Source organism: Papio anubis, chromosome 4, assembly GCF_008728515.1.
Source record: "Papio anubis isolate 15944 chromosome 4, Panubis1.0, whole genome shotgun sequence".
Lineage (NCBI taxonomy): Eukaryota > Metazoa > Chordata > Mammalia > Primates > Cercopithecidae > Papio > Papio anubis.
Genome location: NC_044979.1, coordinates 180,538,916 through 180,556,651, shown reverse-complemented (window position 1 = coordinate 180,556,651; position 17,736 = coordinate 180,538,916). Strand labels below are relative to the sequence as shown.

The 17,736-nt window shown below is 41.7% G+C and overlaps 1 protein-coding gene across 9 annotated transcripts in view; it reads right to left on the bottom strand.

Annotated features, from left to right (window-relative positions):
* Window positions 1–1,673: 1,673 nt before the first annotated feature.
* ADARB1 (adenosine deaminase RNA specific B1) overlaps window positions 1,674–17,736 on the bottom strand; it is a 135,034-nt gene continuing 118,971 nt past the window's right edge. For 8 of the 9 annotated variants that reach the window (XM_009202109.3, XM_009202115.3, XM_009202112.3 and 5 more), the window contains 2 exons: window positions 3,236–3,414; window positions 1,674–2,242 (listed from right to left, as the gene is read on the bottom strand). In XM_009202109.3, the coding sequence (XP_009200373.1) occupies window positions 2,063–2,242; window positions 3,236–3,414 (359 nt within the window). In that variant the 3' untranslated portion in view covers window positions 1,674–2,062. The remainder of the gene's footprint in view (window positions 2,243–3,235; window positions 3,415–17,736) is intronic. The other variant, XM_009202114.4, reaches the window with a different exon arrangement.

Below are 17,736 nucleotides of genomic sequence, written 5' to 3'. Positions count from 1 at the left end.
GGTAGTTTTGTATGTATATGGAACATATTAACACTAAACTTGGTAACCAAAATCCACATATTTTTAAAAACTTAGTCCATCTCCCAATCCCCATTAGAAAAAAATACAATTTATCAAGACAAGAATAAAAATGCACAGACTTACAAGGTGTTTTTTCTAGAGTGTGCAAGAGCCTACTTGGGGGAAGGCCAGCGGCAACAGATACCTCTCCTTCTGCAGGTGCAGAACCCCAGCACCGTCTGCCCAAACAAGACCCCACTGTGGTGACAGAGCGGCTGAGACGCCCACTCTGACTGCTTCAGGGAGACAACTACCCTCTTCGGTAGAGGAGAAGGCTGGTGTGGGGCAGATGTTCTAGCCTCTGAACCTGGTCACGTCCCCAACGATGAGCCCTAAGCAGCACCCCTTCCTGCCACGCTGGGACGAGATCTGTGTGGACACACGTGGATAGGGCTCCCGACATCAGGAGGCACACCCCCCACCAAAGCCACAGTGCTTCAGGTTTTGGGTCTGAGCGCCCAGCGTCCGGTGGGAGCATGATGCCCCTCTGCCCCTGTTCTGGTTTCCTAGGCCCATCACAGACATACAGGTGCCAACACCCTGGATTTCACTGTGGCAGGTGTGTGCTGTAGGGTAGTCTGCACCAATCTCTGCCCATGGCCCCAGGAGACCCACCTGAGCACCGTCCAGAGCCTTGGAGCTGGGCACTGCACTGGCGAGCAGAGCACTTCTCTCGGCTCCTCTTTCATCCTGAGCGGAGGCAACAAGGCACCGGGTGCAAATCTCTGAGCTCGGTGGAGGTGGTCCACACAGGGCCCTGGCCCGCCACGCTCCTGACTTCCTGGGCTGGCTCCCTCTCTCGTGGGGCTGTCTCGTGCACTCTGGGTGCTGGGCAGCCCTGAGCTCCTCTGTCGGGACCGTCAATGTCTGGTCTACACTATACCAGCAGCACGTGGTCTCACCAGCTCTCACTTGGATGCTTTTTATTTTTCAAACATGTCTTTGATAAAGCTGGAAACAATAATTTAAAAACATGCCTGCTATGTCATTTTCCAAGAATGATTATCTACTGAAATCATTCTACTTCCATTCTGTGAAGGCCTTTGGGCAGTCATCCACATCCATTCAATTCGGAGGAAGGAACAGAGGGAACTTAGGCCATGTATTGTGCAGTAGCCCTCCTGATTCCTTCTAGTCCATAAAAGTTAAATATCCTTTAAAAAACCTGAATGAATGGCCAGCCTGGGGTTACTGGCCATGTTTTATCTGTGATTACTTAGAAGTAAACTGAGAAAAGTTTTCCATGATCTGATCCTACAAGGAGTACAGAAGCTTCTAGAGGAGGCTGAGGGCTACAGGGGCCTGGGTCACGACTCTGCAGGACACACAGTCACCACTGCGGGGCCCCGTGTGTGTGACAAGGCCACGCTACCTCATGCTGGGAGTCTGCTCCTCAGGGAGACTGTTAAAACCTAGTGTGTCAAACTACCCAGGGAAGTACCTATGGAGAAAAGAGACCTAAGTTTAGACAGACGTGTGGCGATTTCCTTTAGACTACTACTTCCTACCTCTATTTTCCCACCCTCCTCCATATATAGATGCTTTTCTTGCAATTAAAATAATGTGGCATAAAAGTGACCTGACATAATTACTTATTTTATAAACCACATTCCTAGCTCTGAATAAATTATTTATTCAAGAATTTCACACAAAGTAATTTCTATTTTCCTAAACTTAAGGAAGCCCTACTCAGTAGAACTCAATTTCTAAACGTAAACCGAGATTGAAAGCAGTCACTGGACGGTTCAGAAGGGGAAATGCTGCGGCAGAGAGATGCCAGGCGGCGATGCTGGGCCCCGACACACCCCATCCCCTCCCCACACTGCGCACCTGCCCCAGGTCTGATGTGAGATGCTGGGGACAACCGTGGACACCTAGTGGTCCCCTGTGTCCCCCAACTCCTTCCCCAAGGTATGCACCTGCCCCCAGTTCAGATGTGAGGTTCTGGAGGACGACGCTGGATGCCCACAGCCCCCTGCACCCCCCATCATGTCTGCCCGGGTCAGGGCGTGAGTGAGAACTGGTCCTGCTCAGTGGGCTTCTCCACCCAGGCCCCCAGCCCCGCCTTGATGAAGGCTGTGAACAGACGCGCCTTGGCGGCCTGGTACTCCTTTGCCGCCAGCTTGGACTCATGGTACATGTTGGGCTTGGTAATCTTGGAGCGTAGTAAGTGGGAGGGAACCTGTGAAGGGATAGAAAACAAATGCAACTGTTGACGCTGTAACAGATGAAAATAACACCTAATAAGATGCCAAAACATGGCCTTTAGAACTGCATTGGCTTCTGGGGTGAAGCAACCCAGAGGAAGGCGCCTTCTGCCAAGGGCACGGCTCCACACAGAACAAGGTGCCGCACCTCCTGAGGCCTGAGTTATCGCCCAGTTCCAGTCTTGCTAGTCAAACAGGCAGCTACAGACCCCCGAGTTCTGAAGACGTGCTTCTGGGAAACCACCAATAGCTGATTCAAGTTTCATTTTTAACTATAAGAAGCACCACTGATGTTACGTGTGTGTTATCACCCTGATGACCTCGGAGGCCTTCCCTTGTGTGACCAGTAGCTCCTTTCTGTGTGGACTGTGGCCTTGCGGCAGCTGGCCTGGGTGCTGCCCCTGTGTGAACAGGACCCTCCTGGGCACTGTCACTTCTGGCTATACCTCCCATGCCAGTGCACAATGCTGGTCTCAGAATAAATAGATGCTATCTACTTGATTGAAGAATAAATACAAACTAGTAATATCCTGACTTACTATATAAGGTTTCATTCTGGGGGAAAAAGGGCCCCACAGCTAATTCAAAAGGTTTAAAAACTCTCATGGAGGGTTATCAGAATCCAGGCAATTTTTGTGTTGCTGAGAAGGAGGGGACAGCAGGGAGACTGGCATAATGACTTTCAATATCTGAGAGTAAGACATGTTTCCACCACACACAGTGGCCTGGCAGTGGGTGTTACTGCAGAAGGGAGGAAAAGAGCTGCCTCTGAGATGGCATTAAGGTTTCAGGGACATGGCCACACTTCTAAGCTAAAACAATCTGAAGGAACAAAAGGTTTCCAAATGATCGATTTAGGAAGCTGTGCATGATGACATGATGAAACAATTTAAGGAGCAGTAGGTGTGAGGACAGACAAGCTATTAGGGAGGTGGAGCCGGCGCATCACGGTGAGGGCGCCTCAGTACCTTGCCGTGCACACGCATCCAGCGACAGTACAACGCGTGCTTACACAGGCGGGACGCGCGGCCCAGCTCATCCTTCCCCGTCGTGGCGTTGATGACCTCAATAGCGGAGTCGCCTACCGTCCAGTTGACGCTGAAGTTGGGGGCCTTCCCTGGCTGCCGTGCTTCTGCATTGCTGATGCCTGAAACGGAAGGCACAGGAAGGCGGTGTGAAGCCTGCATTCACCCCCAGGGAAGGAGCAGCCAGGGGCGGCACACTGTGCTCAGACATGGCCACAGAAGTGCGTGGTGGAGGAATTCTGCCTGCTGAGGAACATACGCAGACTTGAGTGTGCATCTGCCATGGCAGTGGCCTCACACTCTTCCACTGCCACCAGAACAGAAGCAGTGCTGAGAAAGCCGAACTGACCCATGGGTATGCACTTGTCTGACAGGGCAGGTGGGCAGAAGGTTGACAGAAACCTGGAATCATGAGACTTCCTGACAAGTGTGTCTTTTCTCACTCTGGTGCTGCCTGAGAGTGGATGGATGGAGCCACTTCTGAGACTAATGCAGGGTCCTACGAGGTCGTGCATGTGGGGGATGCTCCTGTGTCACCCACCTCTGGCACTCATGCCTGCACATGCTCCCCTGCCACTGAGAGGCCAGGCATGTTCAGGTCACGTGGCTTTGCATGTGTGACATCCATGATGCAATAGGAAACCCTAATTCTTAACAAGTGTCTTAAAATGGTTCACAAGAGTCTTGAAAAAGTTCATAGAAAATGCGTATTATGAAAAAACTTCACGGATTTCAAAATTGTTTGGCAACAAAATAAACTTGTACTAACTTGCTGAAACATGTCTGAATAGGATCTAGTTTGAGGCACTAAGAAGACGAAGACATCTGTTTGAAAAGAGCTCCTATCAGAGTTACATGACTTCGGCTAAAACTGAAGCAAGAACAAACATCAAACAGGAGATAAAAATAGCTTTTACAAAGACAATCCTGAAGAAAATGCATAATCCCCCCTCAAAAAAGGCTACCAAGAGGTGGAAGGGGCCCAGTCAGAGCACAGGCTGACTGGCCAAAGCACAGGCCATGGCAGCATTTTTGGGATGCTCAAGGCGTTTTGCTTGTCGGGTTCACATGGAGGCCAAAGGACGACAACATCTGCTTATGATGACAGTGTTTCGAGAAAGTGAGCCAAAGCTTTAGCAGAAAAACCCCTGGGGAAGCTTCGCCAGAGACCATCATGACAAAGCGCCTGTCCATTCCTCTCATCAAGCAAGGGCGACTGTGTGAGGGTTTCGACAGGAAATCATGAGCCATCCACTTTGTGGTGGTTGCAAATCCACCTCATTTGGCTCCTTCTGACTTCTTTTTGTTTCCTAATCTCAAAAATTCCTTAATTTTAGGAATTAAGGAATTAAGGAATGTAGGGCACCCTTTAGGGTACCCCTTGAGGAATTTTTCTTCAGTTAATAATGTAAGAAAGTCTGCATTGACATGATTAAATTCTCAGGACACTCAGCTCTGTTTTTCTTTTTGAGACGGGGTCTCACTCTTGTCACCAGGCTGGAGTGCAGTGGTGCAATCTCGGCTCACTGCAACCTCCGCCTCCTGGGTTCGAGAGATTCTCCTGCCCCTATCTCCCAAGTAGCTGGGACTACAGGCACATGCCACCGTACCCAGCTAGTTTTTGTATTTTTAGTAGAGATGGGGTTTCACCATGTTGGCCAGGATGGTCCTGACCTCATGATCCTCCCACCTCGGCCTCCCAAAGTGTTGGGATTACGGGCATGAGCCACCGCGCCCAGCCACCATTTAGTTCTTTAGGGACAATCTAAATGGTTAGGATCAGCGCTTACAAAAATGTCTGGAATTTGATAGAGCTTATGTTGAGAAATAAAGTTTATATCTTTTAAAAAATTTTTATCTTTTAACTTTATGAACTTTTTGAAGTACCCTTGTACTTGTTTTCTTAACTAATCACAGGCTAATTTTGCAGGGTTGAAAGTTTTTGAAAAGATACTTGTATAACTGGGAATTGAATACATGTATCTCCATTTATATATTGAGCTTGATAATTCATATCACATGGATGTCATAGGCCACCAAAATCAAAACTAGTTTAGGATATGAATCTTTAGAACATGCTTAGAACATGGGTGGACTCATATTCTGAACCCAGACACTGAACTGTCAAGCCCACTGGCCAGAAGCAGCACACTGCACTCTCAGATGACTCAGTACAACTCACTTCATGTCCTGTGGAGGCCACCTCCACCCCGTCACCATGCTCACTTGCTTTCAATGACCATTTATCCCTGCCTTGGAGAGATATTAAAATCCAGATGACAGTTTACTGCCAGAACAGTTTACTGTTCAGAGTAAGGAACCGGCAGAGTGTAGCAGATCCGCTGAACTGAGAGTCAAGGGAAACCAAGTCAGCCAGATTTCATAAGACAGAGCACCAGAAGGAAGAGACAAGCAGAGAAAGAGTGAGCCCTGGAGATACGCAGAGGGTATCCTTGAATATCCTGTGGATCTCTGATCAGAGTATGCATGTTACTCAAGGCTGGGAAACAGCCTCCTGAGAGAATCAGAGGAAAAAGTGCCTGACATTCACATACAGAAGATACAGACATAAAGATATAAAAAGGCCTAAGCCAAACTTCTAGAGATGAAAACTACAATGTATTAGATAAAAAATACACTTGATGGGACTAACCACAGAATAGAAACCGCAGAAGAAAAGATTAGTGAACTTAAAGACACAGTAACAGAAACTATCAAAAATGAAACACAAAGAGAGAAAAGAGAGAAAAAAAGAAGAGAAAATCAGTGATATGGGGCAGGTTTAGGTAGGGTGAAATATGCGTAATTAGATTTCATGAAGGTGAGGAGGGAGAAGGGGGAACAGAAAATATATCTGAACAAAGATGAATAAAAAACTTCCAAATTTCATGAAACCAACAAACCCATGGATTAAAGAATTTCAATGAATCCCAAGCACAAGAAACATGAATAAAACTATACCAAAGCACAACGGAACAAATTGTTCAACACCAGTATTAAGAGAAAATCTTAAGCAAACCCAGAGAAAAACACACACAGAGGAATAAAGATAACAACACATTTCTTACTGGAAACAATGCAAACAAGAAGTTAGGGAAGCACTGTCTTTAAAGGAGAAAAGGACCCTGCCATTCCAGCAGAAATATATTTGTACAGCAAAATATCCTTCAAAATGAAAGCAAAATACTTTCCCAGACATACCAAAGCTGAAATAATTCATCACCATCAGACTTATGCTACAAGGAATGTAAAAGGAAGTCCTCCAGCCAGAAGAAAAAATGATACCAAAATGGAAATCCAGATCTATATAAAGGAATGAAGAGCCCTGGAAATGATAGCTATGTGGATACATATACAAGGGGTTTTTTTCTTATTATTTAAATTCCTTTAAAAGATAATTATTAAGATGAAAATAATAATAATGTAATGTGGATTTTTTTAAACATATGCAAAAGTGTCTGAAAACAATACCACAAAGGTTGGGAATGGAAAAACGGAAGTATCCTGTTGTAAGGTTCTTTAACTATATGTGAAGTAGTATAATCTCACTTGAAGGTAGACTGTGGTAAGTTAAGAATGCATCCTATAAGCCCTAAAACAACCACCAAATTAACAAAAGTTACAGCTCAAAAGTCAAGAAGGAGTCAAAATGGAATCATCAAACATACCCAGTTAAGGCAAAAGCAGTAAGAAAATGAGGAAAAGTGAACAAAGAACATACGAAAGACACAGAAAATAAGTAGCAAGATGAAATGTAAAACCTAATAATACAAATAATCACAATACATGTAAATGCTTCATGTACCTCAGTGAAAAAATGTAAACCTAATAATACAAATAATCACAATACATGTAAATGCTTCAAGTACCTCAGTGAAAAAATGTAAAACCTAATAATGCAAATGATACAATGCATGTAAGTAAAGCCTCAAGGCACATCAGTGAAAAATGTAAACCTAATAATACAAATAATCACAATACATGTAAATGCTTCAAGTACCTCCAGTGAAAAGGCAGAGGTTGTCCATGGTGGGAGAGAAGCATGATCCAAATATATAACTATATATAAAAATATGCCTATAAGAAACATATTTTTAATATAAAGTACTTTAAAGGGATAGAAGATACACTGTGTTAACACTAATCAAAAGAAAGTCGAAGAGGTTATATTAATCTCAAAGCAAATTTCAGAACAAATACTGTTACCAGAAATAAAGAGGGTCATCGTATAATAGTAAAGGAGGTCAGTTTATTAAGAGAAATCAACAATCCTAAATTTTTATGCATCTAATCACAGAGCTACAAAATACAGGAAGTAAAAACTCTAAAAAAGGGGAAGAAATAAACAATGTATAATTATAACTAAGAGATTTTTCAATCCTGCCTCTCAATAACTGATAGACCAAGTAGAAGATTGATAAGAATATAAAAGAAAATAAATAATATAATCAAACATCTTAGCCTAATTAACATTTATAGATCACTCTACCCCAAAGTGGCAGATTCACATTCTTTCAAGTTTTGTGGAACACTTACAAAGATAGATCATATTCTGGTCCATAAAACCAAGTCTAAACAAATTTCAAAGGACTGAAGTCATTAAATGAAACTAAAAAACCAACAACAGAAAGATCTCTGTAAAATCCCTAGTATTTTGAAACTAAATAGCAGACTTCTAAATAACCCAAGGGACCAAGTATTTCAATATAAGTGAAAATGAAAACATAACATATCATAATTTTTAAATGCTACAAAAGCAGTAAAAAGGGTCTTCAAACAATGACTTCAGCTAGCACCTTAAAAAACTACAAAAAGATGGGCAATTGAAACACCACATAAGCAGAAAAAAAAGAAATAATTAAAATCAGAGGAAAAATTATTGAAATATAAAATAAAAGACAAAAATCACTGAACCTAAAAGTTGGCACTGAGAGATGATAAACAGAATTGATAAACTTCTAGCTAGACTGATCCGAAAAAAGACAAGAGAAGATACAAATCATCAATATAAGGGATAAGACGATATCATTAGAGATATCACAAATATTAAAAGGAATATTCTGAATACTTTAATGCCAATATATTAGACAAATTAGATGAAATGGACAAATTCCCTGAAAGATAAATTACTGAGGCTTACTCAAGAAAAAAGATAAAAACAGATAACATGAATAGCCCTAAATCTATTATAGAAAAATAAATTGTAGTTAGATATTTTCTCACAAAGCAAACTTCAGGCCCAATGGCTTTGCTGGTGAATTTTACCATGTATTTAAGGAAATAATACCAAATCCAAACGAACTCTTTCAGAAAACTGAAGAGAAAAAAATGTACCCCAACTCATTTTATACCTTACAAAGACATTAAACTAAAATGATAGACCAATATCCCTACAAATATAAATACAAAAATTCTAAATGAAATGTTAGCAAACCGAATCCAACAATATATAAAAAGAATAGCACATAATAACCATATAATGGTTATCCCAGGATGCAAGGTTGGTTTAATTTTTTTTAACGTCACCATTAGCAAACTGAAAAATGAACTAAATGCTCATCTCATTTTTTGTTGTTGTTTCAGATGGAGTCTCACTACATTGCCCAGGATGGCCTCAAACTCCTGGGCTCAAGTGATTCTCCTGCCTTAGTTCCCAAGTAGCTGAGACTATAGGCCCAAGTCACTGCAATGAAAATAGTCATCTAAGAGCAGGAAAAAAACATTTGACAATATCCAACACACGTTCTTGATTAAAAACGCTTAGTAAGCTATAAATAGAAAAAAAATGTCCTTAACCTGATAAAGGCATCTGTAAAAAACCTACAGCAGCCAGATATGGTGGGTCATTCCCATAGTCCCAGCCCTCTGGGAGGCTGAGGCAGGCAGGTTGCTTGAGGCCAGGAGTTCCAGACCAATCTGGGCAACACAGGAAGACACTGTCTCTATAAAAAATTTAAAATGAACCAGGCATGGTGGTACACACCTGTAGTCCCAGCTACTCAGGAGGCTGAGACAGGAGGATCACTTGAGCCCAGGAATTTCAGGTTACAATGAGCTATGATCACGTTACTGCACTCCAGCCTGGGTGAAAGAGTGAGACCTTGTCTCTAAAACAAAAAACAACAATAAAAAACCCTACAGCCAACATCATACCTAATGGTGAAAGACTGAATGTGTTCCCCGAAGATGACATGTAAGAGAAGGATGTCTGCTCTCATTACTTCTACTCAACATTGTACTGGAGGTCCCAACCAGTGCAATAAGGATGTAGAATTGATGAGTGGATTATAAAATTTTTACAGAAATACAAAAAGGACCTAAGCAGCCAAAACAACTTTGAAAAAGTACAAAGTTGGAAGACTAACTCTACCTGACCTCAAAACTTATAATAAAACTAGAGTAATCATGACAATGTAACACTGGCCTTTAGACAAATAGATGAAAGGCAAACAACAGAGTCCAGAAATAGACCCACATGTATATACACATGCCAGCTGATTTTTGACAAGGGCGCAAAGGCAATACCATGAAGAAACGAGGAACTTTTTGCTAAATGGTGCTAAATCAATTGGATATCTTACATGCCAAAAAAATGAACTTCAGTTCATACTTCATACCCTACACAAACATGAACTCAGGTGAAATATAGTCTTAAATGTAAAAACTGCAACTGTAAAATTTCTAAGAATACAATATAAGAAGATATCTTTGTAGCACTAACTTAAATATTTCTTAGATATAATATCAAAAGCATGATCCATCAAAGAAATTTTTTATAAATTAGATTTTGTCAAAATTAAAATTATGTGGTTTGTGTAAGACACTATGAAGAAAATTAAAAGACAAGCCACTGACTGGGAGAAAACATTTTTTCAAATCATACATCTGATAAAGGATCTGTAGCTAGAAAATACAAATAACTCTCAAAACAGTAATAAGATGTTAAACAACTCAGTAAAAATGTGCACAAGTTTTGAACAGTTTATTGAGGAAGGCACAGGGATGGCAAATCAGCATGTGAAAGGGCATTCAACTTCATTAGTCATCAGAGCAATGCAAATTAAAACCATGAGGGAATATCACTAAACACCTGCTAATATGTCTAAAACGACCGCAAGTACTACATTCTGGCATATCAGTGACAGAACTACAACTCTCATACACTAGTGGTGGTAATGTAAAAATAGTACAACCATTTTGGAAAACAGGTTAATAGTTTTCTAAAAAGTTCCACATACACCTATCTTATGATTCAGCCATTCCACTCCTAGGTATCTACTAAAGAGAAATGGAAGTAAGCGCCCAAAGATTCATACAGAAATGTTCTCAGCAGCTTTGTAATATTAAAAGACTGGAGACAACCTAAATGTCCATCAATATTTCAAGGGATAAAAACAAATTGTGGTTTATTCACACAGTGCAATGCTACTTAGCAATGAAAAGGAATGAACTATGGATAAACCCAACAACATAGATCACTCTCAAAATGATTAAGCTGAGTGAAAGAAGCTAAACACAAATGGTGCAAACCTTATGATGCCGTTTATGTAAAATCCCAGAGAATGCAAACTCATCTGTATAGACAGACGGTACACATTGGGGATAGGGAGGGGATGCAGGAGAGGGAGGGATTACGAAGGAGTGCTAAGACAATTTTGAAGTGGATAAGTATATTCATTATCTTTATTGTGGTGATGATTGCACAGACCTAAACATAGGCCAAAATGTATCGAATTGTATACTTTAAATATGCAGTTTATCATATGCCAATTATACCTCAATAAAGTTGTGAAAAGACATGAAAGATAATTCAAAAATAAAAAAAAAATTGTTCTCATTAAAAAAAACATTTGCTCACTGCAGACAGTTCCAAAAATTTACACAAACCTTAGAAAAGAAAATTAACGCTATAAAACCCAGAGACAGCCACTATAATTTTGTGGTTCTTAAGCAGGTATGTTCAGTAGAATCAGATATGAAGCTTTAAACAATAAGCACACTGAATCCCACCTCTGAGATTCTGACTGGGTAGGTTTTGGGCAGGACCCTGGCCACTGTCTTAAAAAAAAAAAAAAAAGCAACAAAAAATCCTTCATGAGTCTTTCCACTTTTTTTTTTAAGAAAAAGGGTCTTGCTCTGTCATCCAGGCTGGTAAGCAGTGGCACAATCATAGCTTACTACAATCTTGAACTCCTGGGCTCAAGCAATCCTCCCACCTCTACAGGCTCATGCCACCACACCCAGCTAGTTTTCTTTTTTTTTTTTTTTTTACAGATGGGGTCTTGCTATGTTGCCCAGGATGGTCTCCTGGCCTCAAGTGATCCTCCCATCTCAGCCGCAGAAGAGCACTAGAATTATAGGCATGAGCCACCATGCCTGGCTGAGTAATTCTTAAAGACTCTAAAGAATCTTAACCCTCCTAAAACAATCCTTCCTTCCTAGATGAGCTTTGCCATTTTAATGCATACTCTTTCTGTGTATACACACATGTGCATGGTGAGCATACGTATTAATGAACACATGCTGACTTCCGTAAAGCACTGAGATGTTATGGATCCTTTCTGATAACCTTCTCATGGATAAACTATACTAACAGGTATAAAATGAAACTATACTTAGGTTCCTGGGCATATTGCTAAATTTGATTTTATAGTATTTCATTTAGGAGTCTTGCATCTATAGTCATAGGTAATTCTGTGGTTTTTATTTGCATTTTGTCCAGTTTTGGTATTTGGATTAGGTCAATTGCTCTTTTCCATGGCCTGGAAAGTTTATAGAGAGGCAGAATTACATGTTCTTTGATAGATTAAACCATCTGGGAATTTGCTGGAAGGTAATTTGTGGACCTTTTCAATGTCTTCCCTGGAAATTTCCTTTGCTATATATTGTATTTCTTTTTGGGTTAACTTTGATAATTTACATTTTCTTATTCTTTCTTTGTTGTTGTTGACAGTTTCAAATTTATAAGTATCAGAGACGAACAAAGAATTCTTTTGAAATCTTGATAATTCCAGGACCCCCACTGAATGCCTGAAACCACAGATAGGACCAAATCCTATATAACTATGTTTTCTTTCTCTACATACATACCTATGATACAGTTTAATTTATAAATAGGAGTAAGAGATTGACAACAATAACTAATAATAAAATAGAACAATTATAATATACTGTAGTAAAAGTTATGTGAATGTGCTCTAAGTACTATAGTATTTTCCAACCTTGGTTGACCTCCTGGAGAGGGAAACTGCAATAAGGAGTGGGACTGTACCCTCCTCCCCATCTGTGGGTAGCCCTCAATTTCCACTTGGTTACTTTTATCTGATATTAATTAGATAGCCCTGGCAGTGGTAGATCTGTTTGATTGTTCTTTGAAGTCAATGACTCTTAGTTTTACTATTTTTTTTTCTTTTTTTAAGATGGAGTCTTGCTCTGTCACTCAGGCTGAAGTGCAGTGGCATGATCTTGGCTCACTGCAACCTCCGCCTCCTGGGTTCAAGCAATTCTCCTGCCTCAGTCTCCTGAGTAGCTGGGATTACAGGCGCCCACCACCATGCCCAGCTAATTTTTTTGTATTTTTAGTAGAGATGGGGTTTCACCATATTGTCCAGGCTGGTCTCGAAATCCTGACCTCGGGTTATCTGCCTCCCTCAGCCCCTCAAAGTGCTGGGATTACAGGTGTGAGCCACCATGCCTGGCCAGTTTTACTAATTTTAATCTTTTTTCCTCTTTCCTATATTATTCATTTCCTTCCTCCTCCCCTCTCTCCTTCTCACTTCTATTTCCTTCCTTCTTCCTTTATTTCCTCTTTAGCTTTGTTGTTGCTTTCCCTCCCAATTTTCGAAAAGAAAGGCTTAATTCACTTATTTTTTTTCTATTCATCGAAGGCCATGATCTCCTAAGGGTAAGTGGGGCTCCAATTCACCATTTTTGATATGTGTATTCTAAGTAGTCAATAGTTTAAGTTCTGGTTTCTCGTCTGATCTAATAATTAGAAAAGTTTTTGCTTTTTTATTTTAACATTTTAAAAGTGACAGACTTTGCAGGAGAAACAGGACACCACCACCAAGCCTGTGCTCCTCAGTACACCCCTCCAAGCACAAACTTATACTGGAGTCTCTTTGTTCTGTCTCTCAAGAATTGTTCAAAATCATGCCTTAGTTTCATCTGCTTCATGTCTAAGCCATTCCTTTCCTGAATAGCTTTTTTATGTTCCCTGGAGTTTCCACTCTCCTTTCCTTTTTTTTGGTCCACAAAAGAAGTGTTTGCTTTCACCCTACCATTCAGAGCATTCAGCTTCTCAGTTAGGCTATTCATTAAAATAAATTCACCTTCTTCTAAAAACATTCTTTTTAGTGTTGTTTAATATGAATATCTCTTTTAATTTGGAAGTTACTTTTCAGGCTTGCTGCTGAATTATCCTTTTCAATTGTACTTTGGATTTATAAGGTATTCTTTCTTAAATTCAAGTTTTCTCTTTCTTAGATGTCTTTTTTGTTTTGCTAGAGTATCCTCAAGTCATTTTGTTTTCTCCAAAAGCATATGTCCTCTGAATCCTTGACTATCTAAAAATTACCACTTTGTCCCAATGCTTGATTGGGTAGGAAATTCCACAATAAAAATATTTTCTCTTTAGAACCAGAAAGTCATCTCATCACTCTGTTCTGACTTCCGGTGTCCTGGTAAGGATTATATAAATCTCTAACGTATTGCAGCTAACTTAGAAGCTTTTAGGATCTTCTCTTTGTCCTTGGTGTTCTGAAACTCCAACGGGATATACTGGGCATGGACTTTTCTCATTAATCCTGCTCAGTACTCAGTGCGTCCACTTAATTCCAATACTTGTGTTTTCCTCTGTACTGAGGAATTTTCTTCTGTTGTTTCCTCCTCCCTACTTCCTATTTTTGAAATGCTGTTACACAAACATTGGGCCTTCTGAATAACTTTCCACATCTCTGAAGGTTTTTCTCATAATTCTGCCTTTCTGTTCCAAGTTACCTGAGATTTATTTGACCTCACCGTCCCCCTGCCCTCATCAGAGCAAAAGCTCCATAAGGAAGAGGTTTTGTTTGTCCTGTTTACTGCAAAACCCCAACACCTAGAACCATGCCCAATGCACACTGAAAAAAACGGAATATTTTCTAGACCTTCAAATTAATATTAGATTTCAGCACTTACTAAGTAACATACAAATAAGGTTTATCATTACTTATTTCTCTTCTGTTTTCTAAATTGTTTCTGCTTTCTCTCATTTGTTCTATTTTCTTTTTTTTTTTTTTTTTTTTTTTTTTTTGAGACGGAGTCTCGCGCTGTGTCACCCAGGCTGGAGTGCAGTGGCGCGATCTCGGCTCACTGCAAGCTCCGCCTCCCAGGTTCAGGCCATTCTCCTGCCTCAGCCTCCGAGTAGCTGGGACTACAGGCGCCCGCCACCACGCCCGGCTAGTTTTTTTTTGTATTTTTAGTAGAGACGGGGTTTCACCATGTTAGCCAGGATGGTCTCGATCTCCTGACCTCGTGATCCGCCCGCCTCGGCCTCCCAAAGTGCTGGGATTACAGGCTTGAGCCACCGCGCCCGGCCCATTTGTTCTATTTTCTAATATAGATCTTTCTCTTTTGTGTTGTTTATTTTCCTCGTAAGTTTGATAATCCAAGTTTGTAAGTAAAATATTTTTATTTAATACAAGCAGCTGGCATGGTTTCTTCTGCTTGTTTCTTTGATGTGCATTCAATTCTGCAGAAGGTCTAAAGGAAGACAATCAGCCAAGACCATGTCCTCATCCCAAGAACTCAGAGCTCCAGCACCGTCCTTCCCTGGTTGTTGGGGTGGTCAGTCAGGTGTGCCCTAACCACACACAGGGCTGGGCTGGTCTCATCACAGGCACTGGTAGGAGCCTCATGTCTTCCTGAGGTCACTGTTCCTGCATCTACTGATTGCTGCTGGGGTGGTTTTTAGCACATGCTCAGGTTTCTCCTGTGGCACAGTTTTGCCAGTGGAACTGAGGTCTTCGGTGGCTGTTACCAGCACACCCGCCCTACTTCCAGCATCTGCCTGCATGTTCTGAGTTCCTGCAGGTCCCTGAGCTGTCACTCTGTAGAGGCAGCAGCCCCAGGAGCATGTTCAAGGCCACACGCTTCAAGCAGACAGAATCAGGAAGGATTTCTTTCGTGGGGGAATGGCTAGAAGAGTAGGTATCCAGTTAAACTGTTGGGGAATCTCTGACCATAATGGAATTGAATCTTTCATAAACAAATGGATAATGCTTATATTATCTTCCTTGGCAATTCCATTACTTCTCATCAAAAAAAAGGATTACTGTTGAATGATACTTAAACCTTAGAATGACAATATTTTTCACTAAATGATTAATTAACAAAAAGTGTAAGATCCTAATAGTACAAAACATTTTTTATATTTTAAGTTAAATCAAGTCCCACTTTGAAACAAAAATGGAGGAAATAAGGCAAAAAGAAAATAGCCCACGCTTCCAATACTAACCATATGCTTTTACTGGGGCAGAAAGCCCCTAAATGGTCATAAGCGTATCCTTCTACGAGTCCCTGAGGCCAATGCAGTGTGAGGGCTGACACCAGTGAGATGCTTATCTTTCCGGGCTGCAAAGAGGGAACTAGGGTAATGAGTTAATCCCAGGCCGTGGTGCAGAAACCAATAAAAGCAAGAACAACTTGGCTGGTAATGAGAATCCCTCTGTTGTTGTAAATTAAGTGTGCTGAATCAGAGCTTTTAAAGCAAAAATACAGAGAAACTGTGAATTGGTCTAATAACTGCTACAATTAAAAAACTCAGAAGAGCTGGCATTGATGTTTTTTCTTATTTCTACCCTAAAGGTATTTTCCAATAGGCTCCTCATATAGTAGGGTAATCAAAGATGAATGATATACATAATGATTAACAATAGATATTTTAGGGTTATTATGGGTTCATGTTATAGAAACTATTAGACATTTATTAGTGGGTCAAGGAAAATGTGTACTTACAATCTTGACAGAAAGCGGCCTCTATTCTGCAAATAAGAAATAGTCAAGACCTGGGCATGAGTTAAAGTGTAAGGAAAACTCTGCACAGCACTCCCGCAGTGAGGATGATACAGGCCACGCAACACAGGGTGGAGCCTCTGAGCCCTTCTAGGTCCAAAACCAACCTGCCATTTAAGCTGAGAGCAGAGCACCTTTGAGCCTTTCATTGTGATTGTCTTAAGAAGGGCAGTCCTTTGAGCTGACAGAGAAATGAACACAATCCATGAGAATCCATACAGAGCAAGATGGCTGGGTTTTCCTGACCCTTCCAGCCCATTCCCCAGGGCTGCTCTCAGGCTTCCTCTGCCAGCTCGGACATGCCTTGTCTTGGTTGTCCACTAACCCCAGCCAGGTGCCAAGGGCTTTACACAGAGGACCTCTGGCCAAATAACACTCCTTTCTCAAAGGAGACCACAGGATTTTAAAACACCAGCTGTGGAAGGAGCCCCAGAGCTGTGGTCCTGAGTGAGGTGGGCTCATGTCCAGAGAGTTGCATGGGCAGGAGATGCTAACTAGATGTGGATGAAGGTGAGCAGCAGGTGGAGTGGGGCTGAGAGGCTCACAGAGATCCTGCCAGCTCCTCCTTTTCCTGAAGCAGCTCCTGGGGGAGCCCCAAGGCACTCTTGTGCCCTCTCTGTCCTCCATAGGAGGCAAGCCTTGGGGTGGTGAAAGATCGGATGTGGGTTCAAGCAGTACTTGTCCTATGGACAGTGGAACACGGCTGTGAGCTGCAAGTCCTGTGGTGTTTGCCAGTTGCGGCTGCTTCCACTGTGAAGGGTGACGGCGGGCCCGGCCCACAGGGCTGCGGCGTGGACTCAGGGACGTATGTAAGAATCTGGCTCCCGACTTGAGCACATGCACGCCTGGGAAATGGCCGGAGGATGGCAGTCAGTGAAGCATAACAATCATTATTTTTAAAAACCTTCAAAGGTGTCATTGATACAATAGGTAACTGTACTGTACCATTACAGTCATCCACACAGAGAATTTAAAAACAAGCACACTGCACTCCATAGGATCTCAAGTTTAGAAGACACTTGGAGGTCATGTGGGTTAATCCTTTCAGCCAGAACCCGTCACCATGTCCATAACAACAATCTCCATCCAATTCCAACCTGAACACTTCCAGTCAGGGGAGCTTAATTCCTTTTAGGAAACTCTTTTCTAGACAGTTCCAATCACTAGAAAGTTGTTCTCAGTATGCAAAAGGAGAACTGAACACCCAACAGACATGAGGAACCCTAAATGCAGCCGCTGAAAACCCAACAGAGATGAGGAGCCCCACATGGAGTCACTCTCCCAGAAAGGAGAACCAGAGCAAGAGAGGGAGCCGTGTGGCAGCCGTGGTGCAGAGAAGTGGGCCAGGCATGAGCTCCTGGGGAGCCTGCTCTGCAGGGAAAACAGTTCAC